This window comes from Saccopteryx bilineata, chromosome 1 (assembly GCF_036850765.1).
Source record: "Saccopteryx bilineata isolate mSacBil1 chromosome 1, mSacBil1_pri_phased_curated, whole genome shotgun sequence".
In the NCBI taxonomy this organism is placed as follows: Eukaryota; Metazoa; Chordata; class Mammalia; order Chiroptera; family Emballonuridae; genus Saccopteryx; species Saccopteryx bilineata.
In genome coordinates this window covers 240,843,535-240,865,165 of record NC_089490.1, presented here as the reverse complement: position 1 = coordinate 240,865,165, position 21,631 = coordinate 240,843,535, and the positions used below count along the sequence as shown (strand labels likewise).

At 58.1% G+C, this 21,631-nt stretch overlaps 2 protein-coding genes across 2 annotated transcripts; both read left to right on the top strand.

Annotated features, from left to right (window-relative positions):
* The first annotated feature begins 1,066 nt into the window (after positions 1 to 1,066).
* Positions 1,067 to 10,685, top strand: PTPN7 (protein tyrosine phosphatase non-receptor type 7). The gene is given in 11 exon segments (XM_066253533.1): positions 1,067 to 1,098; positions 2,130 to 2,224; positions 2,226 to 2,332; positions 3,210 to 3,393; positions 3,674 to 3,758; positions 4,957 to 5,033; positions 6,226 to 6,363; positions 6,676 to 6,786; positions 7,383 to 7,540; positions 8,772 to 8,885; positions 9,604 to 10,685. Coding segments are annotated over 10 exon segments (1,083 nt in total). The 5' UTR covers positions 1,067 to 1,098; positions 2,130 to 2,209; the 3' UTR covers positions 9,698 to 10,685.
* A 1,079-nt stretch (positions 10,686 to 11,764) lies between these two features.
* ARL8A (ADP ribosylation factor like GTPase 8A) lies at positions 11,765 to 20,032 on the top strand. Its single transcript, XM_066239390.1, has 7 exons — positions 11,765 to 12,125; positions 16,719 to 16,799; positions 16,906 to 16,979; positions 18,027 to 18,120; positions 18,256 to 18,323; positions 18,493 to 18,563; positions 18,964 to 20,032. The coding sequence occupies exons 1-7, from the start codon at positions 12,003 to 12,005 to the stop codon at positions 19,011 to 19,013; spliced, it is 561 nt and encodes a 186-aa protein (XP_066095487.1). The 5' UTR covers positions 11,765 to 12,002; the 3' UTR covers positions 19,014 to 20,032.
* Positions 20,033 to 21,631: the final 1,599 nt, after the last annotated feature.

Here is a 21,631-nt window from a genome sequence, read left to right as displayed (position 1 = left end):
TTGTGGGTGGTGTTCCAACCCCTCAGAGATCTACAACCCCAGATTTTGAGGCATTTCTAAGCAAAAGGGGAAAGGGAGCTGGCAGGAGTGACTGTCTCCCACCCCAACATACCCAAAGGGAACTGAGAGACTAATGCCCACTCATGACCCCCACCACCTTGCTTTCCACCCACGAGCTCAGCTCCAAGCTCCTCCGCCGGCTGTGGGACCAGCCTGGTGAGGTTCAGGGTGCCCACAGACATCAAGGTTTGGGCCATGGAAACCGGGGCACTGGCCCCCTGCGGGGGAGGCTTCGCTTGCTTCCTCCTCTCACCCTGAGCTCCCCTAGCTTCCTGTTCTTGATAACAATCACCAGCTTGGCCCAGAGCCGGTGGCCCTCTTTCCAATTCGCTCCTGCCCGCTCTCTGATCTCAGGGCCCCCCAGACCCTCCTGTAAGCTGTCTCTGCTACCTTCTTCCTGGTGGCCGGTCCACCTCTAACCAGTGGAATGAAGCTCAGGGCCTAGGGATTACCCTTTGGGCCCAGCCTGAGCCTTTCTGGCCCACCGTGGAAGAAGACCCCTGCCTCGTTTTTCCCCACCCCATCTGTGCCCAAGGCCTGTGCCTGACTGTGAACCCCCCATTCTGGAAGGGGCAAGTGTAGCCAGGGCCAGGGTTCTGAGGCAGAAGCCGAGACATGGGCATCAGTCTCTGGCCGAGGTCAGCCAGAACAACAGCAAGTGGGGGTCAGCTGAGCTCTGCCCAGCAAGCAGGCAGAGGCTGGACATGACCAACCAAGCGGAGAAACAGCCGAGGAAAAGGGTTTGGAATGAGGGAACTGGGGTGGCCAGGAATGTCCCTCTCACATCCAGTCCCAGGAGAAGGGCTTTGGTCCCAGGACAGAGGTTTGAGGACACTGCCAGCCTGTCCCCAGAGGGCACAGCAGGAGGATCTGACCCCTGGCGGTGGCAGAATGGCAGCATGCAGCTGGGTGTGCGTGGGTGGCAGCAAGAGGGGTGGAGGGAGGAAGCTGGCTTCTTGAAGCTTCCTTAGCCTCAAAGACAGATTGACAGACAGACAGACAGCTGGCAAGAGGCAGCCAGGGGGCACAGCTGCTTTGGTAAGTCCAGAATGGGGGAAGGAGGACTCCTGTGGTCCTCGGGTGGTGGGAACCCTGGAGACATGGGCGGGCATCTCCAAGGAGGGTACACTGGGTGCCACATTTTCCAGCTAAGAAAAGAGTGCAGACCTAGCTGATGTCCCCTAGGGGCCAGGGCCGGGGCTGCAGGGGCTACCAGAATGGCAGAGCTTAGGGGCCTCTCCTGCCACGGAAGAGCCCCTCTGTACACCCACATCATCAGCATGGGCCACTGTTCCCTCACCTTGGTCCCTGCAACCTTAGAGCCTTAGGGACTCTGATACCCCCCCCTACACACACACACACACCCCGGATATTGTGACCTGGCTCTGGAAAATGGGGACTGTCCCCTAAGAGGAGATGGTCCTCAACCTCCATGCCCCCTGCCTGCCCCCAGTGTCGCCTCACCATGCTGCCGGCGCTCAAGGGCTTGGTGAGGCCATTTCCTGTGACGGTTAGGGAGGCAGGAGATGGGGGGATGGGCAGAGGAGGAAGGAACACCCCCTAGTCTACCTCCCTGGACGGAGACCCCCAAAGAAAGGATAAACTCAGGAGGGGACAACCAGCAGTCAGGAGAGGGTCCTGCTAGGGGCTGGCCACCTGCACGCCCGGGTCCCCACTGACTGCAAGAGGAGGCAAGTTTCTCCCTAGGAGCAGGCCCATGGGGCCGGGTTTGCAGGGCTATCTGTGAGCTGCCCCCTCCCTTCTGCATGGAACACCCACTCTAAATTTCCTCCCTTGTCTTCTCTCCCCTGGGCCCCAGCCCAGGGCCCCTGAACGTGGCCTCAGGCCACCCTTTACCCTGTTCTGCTCCTTCTGGGTTCTTTTCTATCCTCACCTAGTCTCTACCCTCATCCTGCCCTCCCTCTAGCCCCAGACTGCTGGCCGCCCTGGGTCCCCAGCGGAGGTCCTGGCCTTCCCATGGTGCAAATGACACCACTGTGAGGGAACAGGAGACACCTCAGTGAAAATAGGATGCAACATATGAATCCTTCTCCTGTCCCGCAGGTCAGCAGTCAGCAGCCTGGGGATCTGTCTTTCAAGTGAACCTCATGGCTGAGTGAGCCTCCCCTGGGCCCAGCACCCGCCCAGCATGATCCAGGCCTGTGGAGGGGCGTTTCAGAGCACCACTGCCGGCCTGGTCTTTGGGGGCAGCCATGACCCAGCCTCCGCCCGCCAAAGCACCAGCCAAGAAGCATGTGAGGCTGCAGGAGAGGTGAGACCCTTCCCAGGGGAGGAGCCTTCCTGGCCCTGCCCCCTGGCCCCTCCATTCTTCCCCCCCCTAAGATTTTTTATTTATTTATTTATTTTTTAATTTTATTCTTTTTACAAAGACAGAGAATGAGTCAGAGAGAGGGATAGACAGAGACAGACAGGAACGGAGAGAGATGAGAAACATCAATCATTAGTTTTTTCATTACGCGTTGTTGCAACACCTTAGTTGTTCATTGATTGCTTTCTCATATGTGCCTTGACCGCGGGCCTTCAGCTCGAACCAGCGACCTTGGGTTCAAGCTGGTGGGCTTCTGCTCAAACCAGATGAGCCCGCGCTCCAGCTGGCGACCTCCGGGTCTCGAACCTGGGTCCTCTGCATCCAGTCCGACGCTCCGTCCACTGCGCCACCGCCTGGTCAGGCTGTCCCCTCCATTCTTCACGCCACTTGCCCTGATGCTGAGTCCAGAGGGCTCTCAGCTGTTAACTGTGGCCTGCAAAGGAAACCCGATGTGCTCTTTTACATTAATTTGCATATAATTTACATGCTGGGGCACAGAGTTTTGTGGCAACCTTGTCCTAGTCCCAGGTTGGGTTGAGGGGCCTCTGGCAAAAGGCCATCTTAGGTCTGGATTTAGATCCAAGCTCTGGGGGCCAGGTCTGGGGTGGGACAAGTGGTCAGGTGGGCAGCTGGGCTCCTGGACACCCTGTGCTGGCCGACAAGGGAGAAGAGCTTGTGAAGAGGCCTGAGCCCTGGAACTCGCTGGGCCTTGGGTCGGGGTGAACAGGAGAGGCCTCCTCAGATGTGTCCTATGGCAGGAACAATTGTAAGCAGAGCCAGTGTCCTGAGCACTCACCAGGCACCTGCTGCCTGCCCATAGGCGGGGCTCCAGCGTTGCCCTGGTGCTGGACGTGCAGTCCCTGGGGGCCGTGGAGCCCATATGCTCTGTGAACACACCCCGGGAGATCACCCTGCACTTTCTGCGCACAGCCGGACACCCCCTGACCTGCTGGGCCCTGCAGCACCAGTCCCCCAGCCCCCAGCAGCTGGAAGAGGAGTTCTTGGTAAGAACATGGGGTCCGCCCTGCCCTTCTAGGCAGCTGGCTGGCACCGTTCTACCCTGGGCACTGTGGGCAGTCCTCCCCTTTGGGCCCTTAAGGAGGAGAACCCCAGGTTTAGGGAGGAGTCAGCTTCACGCTTTTATTCTACATTCCATCTACCAAGTCCTGCATGTGGCTGCCAGGACGGGCCGACAGTCAGGGCCCAGTGCCACTAGAAGAGGGTGGAGGAGAAAGGGGGCTGGACAGGGATGTCGGCTGCTCACTCATATCCTCCCTCCACCAGAAGATCCCCCCAAACTTTGTCAACCCCGAGGACCTGGATATTCCTGGCCATGCCTCCAAGGACCGATACAAGACCATTTTGCCAAGTAAGGACTATGGCGGGGAGCACGGGCAGTGGCACAGTCCCTGGGGCTGGAGGCGTTCAGAAGGTAGAATGCATGGCCTCAGCCAGGGAGGAGACAGCGAGCACATGCAGAGCATCTACTCTTAGCGGGCACCCCAATGCTGCACAGCAGGGGGAGGGTGGGAGCCACAGTAACACAAGAATCAGTGAGAATCAACCCCTCACATGTGTGGGCACTTGCTGGGGGCTATGGTATTATTATCACCGTTTTACAAGTGGGGAAACTGAGTCGCAGGAACACGGCAGACCTTGCCCAAGGTCACACAGCTATTGACACCAAACCTTCTTCCTCCCACGTGAGGAACCCCCAGCCAAGGTCTGCAAGGGAAGAGACACCGTCAGGAAGGCTCCCAGAGAGGGTCTTGGAGAATCTAAGATGCAGGCTGGGGAGGTCCTGGGGCTGTGAGCTTGCCAGGCCTGGGACCTGCAGCTGCTACATTTCAGAGGCAGCAGGGGGGCCTGTGACCAAGAGGCCCTGGTGATGCTCCCTCCCTGCCCCACTCCTCTAAGCAGTCTTATCTGGCCAATGTGCCTGGCAACATTCGTTCTTGAGGGCTCAGCTCAGGTTCCTGCCCACCCTCGTCTCCCAGGGCCCAGCCTCAGCCTGCAAGGCAGTGGGCCAGGGAGTGGCCCCCAGCCCCCAGAGAAGGGAGGTTCCTGCCTGAGATTCCCCAGCACATGGGGACTCTCTGCCCAGAGCCAAGCAGGCACTGGGGGAGTGAGTCCACCCTCCCTGCCTCATGGGCTGGCCTCCTGCTGGGACTGGGGCTCACATGCACTCACCTGTGCATGATTATAGGAAACTCACTCACCAGAATCCCATATTTGCCCTCAGAAAATCTCCCTCCTCGACAGCATTTCTTACCCATTCCTCTGATGCAGTCCTGTCCTCCACCCCAAGGACGTGACATCACGTTAGGTCTCTGCTCTCCACCTCCATCCCTGCCAGCCCACCCAGCATGGTGCCTGCAGCCTCCCCAAATTATGGCTCTGAGCACGTCACTCTACTGCTCAAAAATGCACAGTGGCTCCCTGTTGTCTGCACAGAAAATAATCTGCTAGTTACACATAGGTGCTGCGAGAACCTCTCTCTGGCCCTGCCGGATCTGCTTTTAAAGGTCACCCTCTGACCTCTGACCCCCACTGAATTGACCCCTTAGACCCCCAGAGCCGCGTCTGTCTAAGCCGGGCACAGAGCCAAGAGGATGGAGACTACATCAACGCCAACTACATCCGAGTGAGTGGCTGGCCGTGTGGGGCTGAGGGGTCAGCTGGAGGACATCCCCAGGAGTACCTCCCTGCTCCAACTCACGGCTGCCCTGCCAGGCTGGCCCAGACGCTGAATAGTCCCCACAACACCCCCAAGAATACAGAGCAGAGGTTAAACAAGCTGAAGGAAGGGACCCACTGCCTCATCCTTGCCAACTCTGACAGGGAGGGAGTTGGCGGGTTAAGACAGGTACCCAGCCTCTCCAGGGCCTAGGTCTTCACGGGAGGTGTGGGCACAGACGGGCACCCCCTCCTTAACTTTTCCCCACGCAGCCCCTCTTTTGTAGAAAGGGTTCACATCAGGCCATAGGAGCCAGGGCGAGGTCAGTTCCTCCACAGCATTCCCCTGCCCTGGGCCTTAAATACGTACTATGTGTGAAGTGGCGCCCTCTAGAGGCTAGAAGTGGTAGGACAGCAGTCAGGTGCAGAGAGGTGAGAAGCTGTTAGGCTGGGACTCAGGAACAGGATTCTCATCTGCCAATAGAAACCAGGTGGACAGAGACCCAAATCTCACCACTGTCTTGAGCAGCAGGAAGCTGAGAATTCTTAAGGGGAGAAAAGAGGGTTGGCGAGACCGTGCTTCACGTTGCTAGTAAATACGTGGAAGTAATACGGAAAGCAAGCCATTCATTCAACAAATATCGGATAGTAGTTTCGTAGTCCGTGCCAGGAGAAAGCATTTAAAGAGGATCTGATAGGAGCTAGTCTCTCAGGACTCTCTGAATCTAATCTGCATTATGTTCCTGTAAGATAGAGCATGCCCAATTCACATATGAGAAAGCTGAGGCTCAGGGAAGCAGGGGGACATGCTTGTGGTCCTGCAGGACAGGGATCAGAACCCCGATGGTCCTCACTCCAGAACCCATGTCCTTTTAACCGTGTGCTTCTAGTGTTTGTATCTGTGCGTGCATGTCTCAGTGTGCATATGTGCATCGTGTCTACATGTGCGTACACATGGCTACATGTGTATGTATCTACAGATGAATGTGTCTATGTGTGCACGTGTGTGTCTATGTGTGCATGTGTCTATATTGCATTGTGCGCCTCTGTGTACATGCTCCTTGCGTCAGCCTGATCCTAGGATCGGCAGAGGCCATGGTTTGCCCAGAGCTCTCCTCTCACCAGTTCCCCACCCCTCTTTGGGGCACCCACCTGTCTAGGGCTACGATGGGCAGGAGAAGGTCTACATTGCAACCCAGGGCCCCATGCCCAACACTGTGCTGGACTTCTGGGAGATGGTGTGGCAGGAGAAAGTGTCGCTCATTGTCATGCTCACTCAGCTCCGAGAGAGCAAGGAGGTAGGAGGCAGAGTCACACCCTTGGTGAAACCAGAAAGGGCTATACCCCCCACACACACACCTCTACTCAAGGCCACTCACAACTCTCCTGGGAGCTGGGAACGCCTGTAGGCAGGCCCAGCTTGCCCCTCTTAGAAAAGTTCCTGAAATACACCCTGTGGAGGCTTTCCAGCCAGAATGAGGGCTTGAAAGAGCAGCTCATCTGCAGAGGAAGTGGGGGTGGGTGGGGGACCACTCCCCTTTCTACTGCCCTGGCCCTGCCCCAGCTGATAGACCCCCTCCCCCTCTGACTCCCAGCTCCCTCCCTCCTAGAAATGTGTCCACTACTGGCCCATAGATGAGGACAGATATGGGCCTTTCCGCATCTGCGTCCAAGAGGAGAGAAAGCTCCCAGAATACACTGTGCGGCAGCTCTCCATCCAGGTATGGGCCTGGCCCATGGGGTGCTGGGGCTGTCCCCACTCCTCTGTCACTGGGAGCCTTGGTTGACTCTTCTAACCTTCTTGAACCCAAATCTACAGGAAGTGTTTGAGACACAAGGGACAGAGGCGCATGAGTGCTACTCTCAGGGCAGAGCAGTGAGACAAGTAGGGAGCACAGGGAGACCTACTGAGGGGAAGTGGGGCCGAGAGAGATAAACACCAGCACGTGGAAGCATGTTTCAAAGCACCTTCTGTCACAGGACAGTGTTTCACGTGTCAAAACATTTTTCTATCTACCATTAGCCTCTCACCTCCCAGGAGGTGAACCAGTGAGACGGCACTGTCCCCATTTTCTCTGTGAAGAAAATGAACTGAAGGAGCATGCATGCCCAGTCACGTGCCAGCTGGAGGCAGAGAGAAACCGTCCCCTCTCCCAGCCAGGGTTCCTTCTGAGCACTTCGGAGGCGGGTGGGATAGACTGGGGAAAGCAGGAAAAAGAGCTGACCTTACCAGCTCAGGGTCCATGACCACTCCCGGGGTCATTCCAGCTTTGCCCTCCACTCTGACCCTCGCTCTCGTGCCTTGTCCCTGTGCCAGCACCAGGAGGCATGCCGGTCAGTGAAGCACATCCTCTTCTCAGCCTGGCCTGACCACCAGACCCCGGAGTCAGCGGGGCCGCTGCTGCGCCTGGTGGCGGAGGTGGAGGAGAGTCCCGAGACAGCCACGGGCATGGGGCCCATTGTGGTCCACTGCAGGTACATGGCCCTGCCCTCCACACAGCCCAACCCGGGCTTTTTTTTTTTTTTTTTTTTTACAGAGACAGAGAGAGAGTCAGAGAGAGGGATAGACAGGGACAGACAGACAGGAATGGAGGGATGAGAAGCATCAATCATTAGTTTTTCGTTGCACATTGCGACACCTTAATTGTTCATTGATTGCTTTCTCATATGTGCCTTGACCACGGGCCTTCAGCAGACCGAGTGACCCCTTGCTTGAGCCAGCGACCTTGGGTCCAAGCTGGTGAGCTTTTGCTCAAGCCAGATGAGCCCGCGCTCAAGCTGGCAACCTCGGGGTCTCGAACCTGGATCCTCGGCATCCCAGTCCGACGCTCTATCCACTGCGCCACCGCCTGGTCAGGCCCAACCCGGGCTTTGGCCAGAGCAGGTTTTCCAGGACAAAAGATGTCTAAGCTAAGCTAAAACCTGAGAGGTGGTGAGGGGAATGGGACATGGTAAGGGCAGGTGGAACAGCATTTGCAAAAGCCCAGAGATGAGAGGTTCAAATCAACACATCGCTGGGAGCAGAGGTCACATGGGGGTAGTGTGATAAGAGAGGACGAGGGGCCCTCAGAGGCCCAGCTAAAACCCTGGGATTTGCTGTTTGAAAGGAATACTTTGGCCACAACCTAAAAAGTGGGTTGGGGTGGAGTGGGGACCGTGTGGGACACAGAAGCAGAAGGTAGAGACAGAGGGGCTCAGATCCTGCGCCCACACACAGGGGCCCCTGGACGTCAGCCCTGGGAGGTGGCAAGTGGCTTCTCTCAGGGGTCCATACAGGAAGGCTTTGTAAGAAGGAGTCCCGAGAAGATTTCGAAAAAAAGGGCAAGAGAGAGAACTGTGGAGGGACCTGGTGGAGGCAGGGCCGTTGTCAGCAGCTCCGAAGATTCTCGCTGGGAGGAAGTCACAGTCAGATAAGGAGGGTGTGGGGTCAGCAAGGCCAGCGTGGGCATTGTCAGTTGGAAACCGCTGTCAAGAGCTCATCAAACAGCCACAGGGACCTAAGGGTGACCTCAGCATGAGGCCAGTAAGAAACATAGCTCCCCCAGGGCCACTGTCCCCTACCAAGGCCTGGCCACCACCCTTGCCCCATGTCCCAGGCCCCCAAACAGAGTGTATTAGTTCCTGCCACTTCCTCTATGGCTTGGAGCTTGGTCCCCATGTCCCCCGGTCCCCTGTGACCTTCCGTTCCCTCCCTGGCAATGTCCAGTGCAGGGATTGGCCGGACCGGCTGCTTCATCGCCACCAGAATAGGCTGCCAGCAGCTGAAAGCCCGAGGGGAAGTGGACATCCTGGGCATTGTGTGCCAACTGCGGTTGGACAGGTGAGTATAAGTAGGACCAGGGAAGCTGACTGGCCTCCTTGCCTCCTAGGGTCAGAATGCCTACAGGCCACCCTGTGAGTTCAGTGAGCCTTGCATCATTTCTTCTCTGTTTTTTGTTTTGTTCTTTTTGTCTTCATTTTTCCCAAACCCTGATTCAGGGAAAAGGCAGGGGAATGGGGTTTGGTTGGTTCTAGATCCCAGGCCGTGACAGGTGATGCATAGGTCACTGGATCTGGTGACAGAGGACCGAGAGCAAATTGGGATGTGCACCTCAGAGCTGCCCCATCTCTAGTGACACGTGACGGCCCCTTCTGTAGACAGAGGCCACGAGGACTGAGTTCACTTGGGTGAAAGCAGTTGGGGGATGTGAGAACCTAGGACACACATTGCAGGGTGATTATTTTCACGTTGAAGATGACTGGGAAGAGGAAATTATGGTGCCCCAGGAATATTCTTGGCCAGGCCTAAGGAATTGGGGGCCTGTTCTGCCCCAGCAGAGGAATCAGAGACCATGTGCCAGTATGGGCATCTGCCCCTTGGCACAGGCCACCCCAGGCTCGGCACTGAGTAAGGGGCAGGGGCTCCCATGGTGGGGAGGTCTGAAGGGGCAGCAGGAGTGGAAAGTAGGGAGGACAAATCCAGGTGAAGGGGCTGGCAGGCTCCCCAGGGAAGTCAGGATTGCCTTAGGGACTCATGGTCTGTGTGCTTGTCCCCACAGGGGGGGCATGATCCAGACCACGGAGCAGTACCAGTTTCTGCACCACACCTTGGCCTTGTATGCTGCCCAGCTCCCAAGGAAGCCCAGCCCCTGACCCCTGGCACCCTATACCAGCCAAAGTGCCCCTTTCCCCCATGCCTGGGAAGGTGGGTCTGGGGAAAGTGGACCTTGCCACCTGGGGAACCCCTGGGTGGGCATGGGAAAGGGATGCCCCTCAGTAAGCGTGTGTGGTCACAAGACACTGGTCAGCCAGGACCACGGCCAGACTCCAAGGTCCTCACCACTGGCCACTCCTCTGCTTCCTCAAGTGGACAGTACGGGGAACCCCCCTTGTCCCTCTGAATTTAAGGACAGGAGCTGGCATTTCAACAGACCTGAGAGATACGCCCAGGTGCCCTGCGAGCGTTAGCTTCTGTGTGTGATGGGATGCTCCATGCTTTGCCGACATTAAGGAAAACCAGTCAGAAACTGCTGCAGCTATACTGCTTCCCGGGTTGGCAAGACCATCTCCCCGGGGCCCTGCCCAGGAAAGCCTGGCCCTGACTTGGTTCAGTTGTCATTGTCCCAGCAGTGACTCATGTCCTTGCCCCACCTCTGGGAGGGCCTCCAGCCTCCCAGTTGCCCCCTGAGCCACATGTGTCCTGGGGGACAGGACAGGCAGTTGAAGCCTCTGGAAGAGGAAAAGTGTGGGGACCCCTCAGAGGCCCAGAGGGCTGCCCTGCCTCTGTAACTGCCGGCCACTCACCCCAGCTTCTCCTGACTGACTCTGAAGAGGGCACCACACTGAGACGGGGACTATACTCTTCCCACCCTGCCTGGCTGGTCTTCCTGAGGAACTCCTCCTCCCCTACAGCTCCAGGAAGGCACTGGCCCACACCTGTCTCCCTGTGAAGCTAGGCCATGCACTCCCAAGTGCCTGATCCTGCCCAGAGCACAGATGCAGCCAGGGGGGAAGCCATCTTATAAGTGTCAGCCCACAGGCTCCCCTCCCTGGGCACGTGGCCCCAACCATGTCATACGTGCCCAGGATTTAGCGGCACAGCTCTGGGAAAGGAGGCATGTGGAAAAATAAAGACCCTTGGATGGCTGATTCAGTCCCTCTCTGCTGTGTGCCAGGCCTCTGGAGCCTCTTTAGAGTAGCCCAGGGACGGAAGGCCACCACATCCCGGGGCAGCCTGCTGCTGTCAGGACGGGCACTTCCCTAGTCCCTCTGGGGACACACAAAGTGAAACTGAGCCAATTTAAGGAATGGGGCAAGGTGTGCCTTAGGAGCTAGAGAGGGACCAATAAGGAGCAGAGACTGGGAAGATGGTTCTGAATGACCCAGAATGCCATGCTGGGCCAACACGGTGATACCTCCATTTGGCAAGTGTGTGACCATCTGGGGTCATCTTAGCTGGGGGTGACAGAGATGGCCAATGACAGTATTCACCTTTAACTAAAATAGGCTACCTGTAAGCACCTATAGCAACCAAGCATTAGGCATAGGTTGGAGATGGCCCAGCCCTGGAGCCTGGGACTGTGGGGGTACAGGCAGCCCCCAGGGTTTGGCAGGCCCTGTGGCAGGTCCTCAGAGGCAGGGTATCAGCAGGCCCACTGCAGAAAACTTTGGCTTTTACCAAAATAGGCCAACTTTTTCAGTTGCCCCGGTTCTCCTCACTGGACCCCACCTCTCCCTGGGCCAGCATGATTTTTCCTAAGAATCATAGTGATAGTCCTAAAAAATCAGCATCAACCAGAAACATCGATTTTACTTGGGGTCAGAAGCTCCTAAACAAGTGGTTCAGGTCATGTACGAACAGAACACCATGGGTAGGAAAACTCAAACACGGGTGTTAGTCTCCACTGGGCACATGCCAGAGGAAGGCACCGGGTGCCCAGGGATGCTCACAGGCAGAGACGGGGGAACAAAGCCTCCGCCGTGCCTCCCCTTTCACAGAGGGCCAGTCTTCGTGTCCAGGGAAGTGGCTGAGCCACCCTCTCCAGCCCAGACACGTATTACTGCTTGCCGGGGACCTCATTCACCCCGGGCTCACGACCCTTTAGGAAGGAAGGGGCTGCCAGTCGGGCGCGCCAGCCCGGAAAGGGGACACATAAAAGGAGCCCTCGCTCCCCAAGCGTCCCGGACGCCACAGCCAGCCAGGCCCGGCCCGGCCCAAGCCCGTGGGCCCCGCGCTTCCGCCCCGGACCCGCTCCGGTGGGAGGCGCGCGCGCTCGGGCGCGAGCAGGACGCGGCCCCGGCTCGGCTCCGGGCGCGCGGGGGGCGGCGGCGGAGGAGGCGCCGAGGCCACACCCAGCGGCGAGCCGATCCGGCCGCGAGTCGTCCCGCGCCCGAGCCCCGCGCACCCCCGCGGACCCGGCGCACCGAGGCCGCCCGGCCGAGCGCGAGCGCAGCGACCATGATCGCTTTGTTCAACAAGCTGCTGGACTGGTTCAAGGCCCTGTTCTGGAAGGAGGAGATGGAGCTCACGCTGGTCGGGCTGCAGTACTCGGGCAAGACCACCTTCGTTAACGTGATCGCGGTACGGGAAGCCGGGAAGCCGGGCCGGGGCGCGGCCGCCTGTCCCCGCCCGCTGCGCCGGTGGCCCGGGCGCCGCCTGGCCGGGCGGGCCCCGGGGCGGAGCGGCCGGGCGCCTGGGGCCTAGCGCGGCCCTGGGGACGGGGGCGCACCCCGCTCTCCCGCGGCTGGGATGGCACGGGTTGGGCGGGGAGCCAGGGACAGGGCTGGTGCCCAAGACTGGCGGCCCCGCGGGGTCACGAGGCTGGAGGGATCCTCTGCCCGCCACCCCCGCGCGAGGGGGTATGACGGGGCGAAAGTCGGGGCCCCGCAAACGGAGGGCGGCGGGACAAGCGGCCGATGGGCCTTTGTGGGGGGGGCCCCCGAGCCAGGCCAGCCCCACCCTGGAGCTTTAACCCCTTCTTGCCGGAACAGGAAGCCCCGCGGTGAGGTGGAAGGGAGGTGTCCCCGGGGGAGTAGAGTCAGCGGAGGCCCGCGGCTTGGGCCCAGACTCCTCCTCCGGGAGCCCCTCCCGACCGCGGCGTCTGGCTGTCCGGGCAGAATAGCATCGAATAGGGAGTTCGGAGGCTCCACTTGGCTCAGAAGTTGCAGGAGGTGCGGGGAACCAGAGATGACTTGGAGGGGCACTGTCCACCCTGGGGATGGGAGACAGTGGTCCTGGGGGCTTTCTGTAGTAGTGGAAGTGGGCGGTTGTGAGACTGAGGCCCAGGATGCGGTGGGGAAGGAGTTAAAAGTCTCTGTCTCTGGAAAAAAGGGGAAGATGAGCTTGGTGGTGGTGTGTGAGCTGGGGCTGCAGTAATGGCTGCGGCCTGCATTTCAGAGCCCGGCTGCATGGGGCTGGACTGGGCTGCGGGGCTCAGGGCTGCGGTTGCCCAGGGACCTGTCCCTGCCCCCAAACTGGGGCTTCTGAGAATTGTAGATTGGCCAAACACTGGCCAAAAATGCTGATGAGATAGGTCAGCAAAGGAGCTTGGCTGGCCAGCCAACCTAGGTACCTACCCCTCCAGGTCCCAGAAGGGAACATTGCCCGAAGACAGGAGGGCAGACAAGAGGCTGGAGGGACAGGTACCTGGTGATCACGTGCTGGGCACTGGCTTTCTTTCTCCAGCTCTGCTCTGCAATGACCTCTGCCCCTTCTTCTACCTGGGCAGACTCTTTGGGCCCATGCTGGGGTCTTGGCACAATGGTTTGTGAGCCAACACAGGCCCCTGGGCTCCTGCGTACCCAGGCTCTGGCCCTGGAGTTAGACACCGCTGTTTAGACTTGGCATTAACCTAGGCTCTTGCGTTCTCGAGCAGCAGCACAGTGCTTGACCCTGACCAGCAGGCCCTTGGTGGACAGGCAGTTGGACCCAGGAGATGTCTCTGGGGTGTGGCCAAGAGGAGAAACAAGTTGCTGCTGCCCTCCATGGCTAAGCTGGGGGGTCACCTCAACCCCCAGGGAAGCCTACCAGAACCATTATTGAAACCATGCTCCTGGACAGGTTCCACTGGTATCCCAATGGGTTTTGTTTCCTGGCCGGGAGGCTTTCCTCTAGGCCAGCCTCACGTCCAGCCTAGGCCTGTATGGCCGGTCAGGAGCAGAACCCGCGAGCCACAGACTCCACTCTCAGGGTCCAGTGTGTCTGGGATGTACGGAAACAGTCCCCCTCCCCAGCCCATGTGTGCCCCTTTTGATACGAAATTTGTCTTTCAGCACACACATCCTAAATATCCCGGCAAAGAGGCTTCATGAGAAACCCACCCCAGGTGCTCCAGGCCTCCTGGGCTCCCACATGCCCTCTGCCTGCCCCGTGCATAACCTCTCTTTCTCTCTGAGAGAAACAGAGACTCAGCCCCAAGCTCACCTCCAACTTTCTCAGCCTCCACTCCCTGGGTGTTTGGCCTGTTTGTCTCGGCACTCCCCCCCCCCCCCCCCCCCCCCCCCCCCGCTCCGTTTTGGTTTTCTCACTATGTGAGGTCTGACTGTAAACACAAATGGGGATGATGTGTCTGGCTTCCCAGTGGGCCTGTGTGACCTGGAAAAAAAAAATGATAGCACTTCCAGGAACCTAAAACTCATCTTTTGAGTTCTGAAAAACGGGATGCTAGAAAGTAGGGGATGTTGTACCCAAGAGGAAGAAGAGGGCTGTTCTTAAACAGTTAAATGTGGGCTGACCTTCAGGTTCCCACGGGCAAGGCTTAGGAGCAGAGATGGGAATCCCAGGAAGATGGACATCTGACTCGCTGTGGAGAACTTTGGGAAGCGGGAGCTGACCCCACGTGGAAGGGCCAGGGGGCCTTCAAGTTGGAGACAAGAGGTTGGGTTGGGTGACTTTAGGGTCACAACAGACACCCCCCCTTATCTGCAGGGAGAGGTGCCAAGACCCCAGGATGCCTGAAATCGCTGATAGCACCCAACCGTACCGTTGCCGTGTTTCTCTCTGTGCCGTTTCTCACTTGCGATCAAGTTTACTTGGTAAATTAGTCACAGTGAGAGATGAACAACGACGATTAATTATAAGATAGAACAATTATAGCAATATACTGACATCAAAGTTACATGACTGTGGTCTCTCGCTGTCAAAGTATCTCATTGTCCTGCATATGCAGTGTGGAGACTCTGGACAAAGGGACGATTCTTGTCCCAGGCAGGACAAGGTGGGACGGTGCAAGATTTCATCATGCTCCTCAGAACAGTGCCAGATCTAAAATGTATGAATCGTGTATTTGTGGGATTTCCCACTTAATATTTTTGGACCTTGGTTGACCGCCTAACTTCTGACCATCAGTGAGGAACTTGTAAGAACAGGAGGCAAGAGCAGGGACCAGAAGTCCTCACCAGCTTCCCAGTTAGTGCCGCCCACAGGGGCACTGGAAACCAGGGGTTCCTCATGGCGTCCTGTTTGCCCGAGATCACATCTGCCAGCTGTGTTTTCATTTCATGGGGCCCATGGGTTGGTCCTCTAGTTTCCAAAGAGCAGTGATGGGCCCTGGTGCTGTATCGACCTTTTTCAAGCTTTGGTGACTTTACTCTCCAGTCTCTTTGCAACCAAAGCCCTGCCCCCATTTTGTAGAAAAAAAAACCCCAAGGCCTAGAGGTTTGAGTGTCTTGTCCCACCTCATGCAGGATGGGAGGTAAGCAGTGACTGGGCTCCATGTCTTCTCTGGCCAGGATGGGGATGAAGTAGACATTGGTCCAGCAGGCGCCTCGTCCCGCCTGGTACCCCATACGATGTGCAGGATAACAGGACCTGTGGCTGTGCTGTCCCTGTTCATCCTGAAAAGGAGCAGCTGCTTCAGGACACCTCTCTTTCACTCAGTGATTCCTGACCACTGGGGGCTCTTGAACCCTTTTGATAGCTGATGGAACTTTCTGTGGGGATAGAGGCCCTATCCCCACAGAAAGACACAAGTGTCTGCACACGGGTTGTACAGTGCCGGGAGTCAGGAGTCTCCAAAGTCCACATGGGCCCTGGGTGTGGCGCCCTCGCTCTCATAATGAACAGGAGTCCTGGGATCTCAGTCCGCACATCCGAGGGCCTGAACAAGGGGGGGCTCCTTAAAGAGTAAGAGAGGCAATCTGGGCACGCTCATTCAGAGGAGACCTCGGGGCGGGCTCACGGGTTCTGAAGATGCCACCATCTCCGACCTACACCTTGCTCACAGTCAGATCCCCCGAGCTCTTTGGGTGACCTGAGGTGAACTGTCCCCACCACCCGGCAGAAGAAAGTGGGGTATAAAGGAACAAGACGCTCACCCTCAAGGACCAGGTTGAGTCATCCCCAGCCTGCATCTGGGGGCAAGAGGAAGGATCCAGCGCGGGAACGTGGAGATGACCATGAGGGTGTTTGGTCTGGCCAGTAGCTGCTCTGAAGCAATCTAAAGATCTTGGAGACAGTTTAGGGGGAGAAATGAAAATGATTAGAATTTGAAAATGGGTTCTGGGATACTGAATTACAGTCAGCTCCTAACCATTCAGCAGTGTTAGCCAATGTCAATACAATGTGGTCCCTCTCTCAGAGAAGGTGTCTGTTTAGGGGGTGCACGTGGTCAACAGATCCCACAGACTGTGGATGCTGCATTCTAACGGGCACTGCGTGGTACAGATAAACAAACCTGGGGGTGATCCAGGAATTGCTGGCTGTGCATTGCGTTTTGGGGGTAGCCAGTTCACCTCCCAAAAGTTTGATATGAATAAGTAGAAAACACGTCTGCTTCCCTTGAGACACCCCCCACCCCACCGCCTGCCCTATTCCCCATGATGTGTTCAGGGTTCTTCTGCTGGGAGGTGTCTGTTCCTCTCCACTGGAGACCGATTCCAGGGAAGGGACTTCTGTTCCAACAGGGAAGCCGGGTCAGACCTTTGGGGGGATGTGTTCTAGGTCTAGGTGGAGAGGTGTATGGGGCTCTTCACTCACAGGAGACCTCCAGGTGTGGGGCAGGTGCCTGGGGATGCCCCTGAGCTGGTCCCCAGGACCCCCAGCACATGCAGGGGGACGACGGAGGAGCTGGCCTGTTCTCTGTGTCATTCTCACAGCCCAGCCATCTGGGAGGGGCGTGCAGGTCCTGTGGCTTATTGCTCCTTTTCCGAGTCTGACTTTTTTCTTTCCCTACAGTCAGGACAGTTCAACGAGGACATGATCCCCACAGTGGGTTTCAACATGCGCAAGATCACCAAGGGCAATGTGACCATCAAGGTGGGCGTGGAGGGCCGGGCTGGGTCAGGGGGTTGCAGGGACCTGGTAGGCAGGAGGGTTCAGTTGCCTGCCTGCAGCTCAGACCACAGCATTTCTTCTTGCTCAGCTCTGGGACATCGGGGGACAGCCCCGTTTCCGCAGCATGTGGGAACGCTACTGCCGAGGAGTGAGCGCCATTGTGTAAGTGCCGTGAGGTCACGACTGTGGCCTCCTCTGGTCCCCTGGCCTTGCCACCTGTGAGGGCCCAGGCGCAGAGCTGATTAGCGATAATCCTGGTTTGTGACCAGCTGCCCATGCACAGCAGGACGTGCCTGCACGGTCCTCCTCACTGTCCCCTACGTCCCCGAGACCCGCAGTCACCACCAACCGGAATTTTACAGGATTTAAATGGTTCCTTCCCTTGCTTTTTTTTTTTTCCTTTTTTCTGAAGTTGGAAACAGGGAGGCAGTCAGACAGACTCCCGCATGTGCCCAACCGGGATCCACCTGGCATGCCCACCAGGGGGCAATGCTCTGCCCATCAGGGCATTGCTCTATTGCAACCAGAGCCATTCTAGCACCTGAGGCAGAGGCCATAGAGCCATCTTCAGCGCCCGGGCCAACTTTGCCCCAATGGAGCCTTGGCTGCAGGAGGGGAAGAGAGAGACAGAGAGGAAGGAGAGGGGGAGGGGTGGAGAAGCAGATGGGCGCTTCTCCTGTGTGCCCTGGCCAGGAATTGAACTCGGGACTCCTGCACGCCAGGCCGATGCTCTACCACTGAGCCAACCGGCCAGGGCCCCTTCCCTTGCTTTTTAAAAATAATGTTACTATGCATGTGCACGCCCCAACAGGAATTTAGTTTTCATTGTTTTTAACCGGCCTTTTGAGAGCTCTCACTGCAAGCAAACCTCCTGGCCCGCCTTTGCTCTCTGCCTTCAACCTTATGAAGTTTCCCTGCGAAAATGCCAGAGGATCACTCCTGGGAGGGAGGGCTCCTGGCTAATCCTGCAGGGCCCAAGCTCTGCCACTAGAGGGGACTTTGGAAGACAGGACATGAGGCCCGGGGAGGGTCTGCAGATTTCACTTCCATCAATCCAGGAACCGTCCCTGAAGCCCCTAACAGGCCCCATGACCCGTAGAGCCAGAGGGGACCAGGAGGACACAGAGGTTTTTTCTGCCCCAGGCCGCAGCTCCTGTCCCTCCCTCTCGGCCTGCGGTATCACATACTGTACCACCCTGTCTCCCCCAGGTACATGGTGGATGCTGCTGACCAGGAGAAGATCGAGGCCTCCAAGAACGAGCTGCACAACCTGCTGGACAAGCCCCAGCTGCAGGGGATCCCGGTCAGCCTCTGCTGGGGTGGGAGGGCAGGGAGCTGGATTCACTGGACGGATGGTGGAGGACATGGGTGGGGGCCCAGGGGGCTGAAGTATGGCCACAGCCGCCCTGGACTTGGGCCTTCCCTCCCTTCTGTGTAGGTCTTAGTCCTGGGAAACAAGCGAGACCTCCCAGGAGCTCTGGATGAGAAGGAGCTGATTGAGAAAATGTGAGTCTGGTGACCTGTCCTTCCTCCCTGTTCCCCAAATCCCAGCCAGCAAGCTGCTGCTCTCAGAGCTAGCCACACGGTGGCAGCAGAGCCCACCTTCCCAGGGACCCGGGGAGCCCCGCCCTCCCCACAGGTCTCGGGGGCAGATGCCTCTCTGGTGTCCCTGCAGGAATCTATCTGCCATCCAGGACCGGGAGATCTGCTGCTACTCCATCTCCTGCAAAGAAAAAGACAACATCGGTGCGCGGGGTCAGGGATTGTCTGCGTTTTAGGTGGTAGGGGCCAGGGATGGGGGAGGAGCCCTGTGGGAGGATCACTGTGTGATCTGGAGCAGATGCCTCCAGCCCTGGCCTGGGCTTCCCCACCTGTAACACCCCCGAATTGGACAGGGTGCTTCCCCAGCCCCCTCCTGCTCTGACTCTGAGTGTCCAGACACCCCTCCTGCCCCCTGCCTGAGGCTGTTCAGAGCTGGATGGCTCTGGACTTGGATGCCCTTAGGGTTGATCCTGGCTGCAGTCTGGGGAGCCCTGGCTTATGTCAGTCACTCCCCACAGTCACTCCCCAGGTGTTGCTTGGCCTCCCCCAGGGGGCCCAGCACTGACAGTTGTATCACCTTCTCTCTTGTGCATCCACCACCCAGACATCACCCTACAGTGGCTTATTCAACACTCAAAGTCACGGAGAAGCTGAGACTGCAGCCCTTCTCGGACCAGGGACCCTCCATCTGAACCTGATGCCAAGCTCCCCCTTGCCCCCCCCTTGCCATCCCCCATCTCCCCAAAGCCCACCCCTCGTCACTGGTGTGGGGAGAGACCCTCTGGGGATCCCAGAGTCCTGTTCTGCTGAGGTTTGAACTCCTATTTTTATTGTAAAATAAATCGCTCCCTTCTGGTCCCCTAACCACTCCCATGTCCTCTCCTCCTGGGTCCCCTCCCCCACCTGCCTTCCCCTCTCTACAGTCCCCAGCCCCCTGCCCCTGCTCACCCCACCCCTGTCCTCCTCTTTTCAACACTCTTCTGTTATTGTCCTGTGTGTACAGTATATATATGTATATATATTTTAATTTTTTAATTTAAGCAAAGACTAAAACCAACCATTCGATGCTGCAGGGGCTGGTCAGGACCTGGGAGAGGCAGCCCGGTGGGAGGCTGCAGGGATGTGGGCTGGCCCAGGGCAAGTTCAGACCCGGGAAGGTGGAGGCCGGCACTTGGGGCAGGTACCAGCCTGGGCACTTGTGGCCGTCCCATGTCCTGTGTGTCCCCTCATCCCAGTCTGGCCATCCCTGCTTGCGTGTCACAGGCTGATGGAGCACCCAGAGGCGCCCCTCTCCGCCCCCAGCCTCCCGGGGCCCCAGGCACAGCCAGCGGCCCGAGACCACCCAGCCCACAGAGCGGGAGCCCAGCACCTGTGCCCATCTCTCTCCTGAAGCCCCTGCCCTGCCCGGGCCCCGCCCCCACGGGAACCTCACTTTTTGTTCACGTTCCTCAGAGCATCCCAGGAGAGAACTCCGCACGGGGGGTTGCCTCTTTGGGTTTTGTGTTCCATTTCTTTATTTGTTTAATTTAATGATTTGTAAAAGTGATGGTCCTCTTCCTTTTTTATACTTTTCAGCTCATATTTAACCTCTGTTTGGAAAACGATTCTTGTAACTGTACATTTTTTGCCTCCTAACAACAACAACATGAATAAATTAGCAATTTTGTGCTGGAGTGTGGTGACCGCTCCTTTATCATAGATGGTTTGACTGGGGCCCAGGGCCATGGCTCTCCGCGCTCGGGCTCCCAGTGGCACCTCATGGGTGGCCTCCCCGTGTGTGTGCCCTCACCCGCCTCATCTCTGTCTCCAGTCAGACCTGTGGCCCCAGTTGGAAGCCTGTAGCAGCCAAGTGGAGCTCAGGGGTTTGTTTAATGAACCTCCCGAGGCCTGGGGCATCATGGCTGGGGGACAAGGCCTCTGTGTAAGGTCGGTGGGTAATGGGGGATGGCGCGGGTCTGAGTTCCCCACGTGACCATCCCCCATTATCCACTGACCTTACACTCTGTCTCAGAGCCCGGCCAGGACCACACCTGGGCCGGAGCCAGCTCTCTGTCCTCAGGTCCTCGTGGCCTCGCTGCTCGTTTCCCGGGAGAGGCTGTGTCCTCACCCCTCTGCCCACTGCCAGCCTTCTTCGCACCCACAACCTGTGTGCCCCTCATTGCCCGGGGCTGCCGGCCCTGCTCACCCAAATCCGAGGCCATCTTGACCCAGTTTTGTAGTAAGCCCCGCCTCTCCTCTTCTCCATCTCCCCGACTCCCACCCCCCCCCCCCCCCCCCCCCCCCCGGAAACAGAGCAGGCCCTGCAGAACACTGTGGCCCCTCACCTGCCCCTGCAGGGGGACAGAGCCGCCCTTCTCTTCAGGGCCCCGGGCCTAGGCCCGCCCTGTTGGCTCTGAGCTGTACCAGCCCTGCCTGTCGTCCCACCTGTGCCCCGGGCTTCCTCCCTGAGGCGCCTGCCAGTCACCAATGCTGGAGGACATTTTTACCACTGAAGGAGATTGGGGGAAATCAGAGTAGAATTTAAGCCCATGATTTTAGGGTGCCTTCCTAAACACAGCCCCCTACTGCAGAGGTTGAAGCTGGGGTTGGGCTAACCCTACTGTCTCTTGGTGACAGGTATTGCCCCTGGCCTAGAGCCCAGGGAGCAGGGCGAGGGTTGTTCCAGGGGTGACATGCCTCCCAGGTCATCCTCCAGGGAGGGTGAGGTTTGAGATGAAACGTCCTGCCCCAGGGCCTCCACACCTAACATGAGCACGTAAAGAACCTGAACAGGAACTGATGAGCACTGCCCACGCCCAGGTGAGTGGACACCTGCCTAGGCCAGGCTGGCTCTAGCCCTCAGAATTTAAGTCCCAAAGGGAAGAAAGGTGCCTGGTGTCCCTGAGGTGTGTTGTCCCACTTAGACAGCAAAGTCGAGCTGAAACTTCCAGTAACTACATCCAGTGAGGCAATTGTCACCACAAAGTGCTCGGTCCCCCCAAACACCCACAAGCTGCGGGGCCCAAGGGTCTGCCCTCCCATCTGGCACCAGGGTATGAGGGCTGCTCTCCTGTAGTCCATCCCATGGGGAGCAAGTGTCAGTGCCCGGCTTGTCCACCGCCCACCACTGTGCTGAGCCCAGGACCCTAAGCAACAAACGCCACATTGTTCCCCAGTTGGTCCAGGCTGGAGGGACAGTGGCTCTTTCCCAAGGCCCGCTGGCCTGCTGACTAATTCTGCAGGCGTTCATGCTGGCAGGCGGGGGTAGGGGGTGGCAGGGCCTTGGAGCCCCC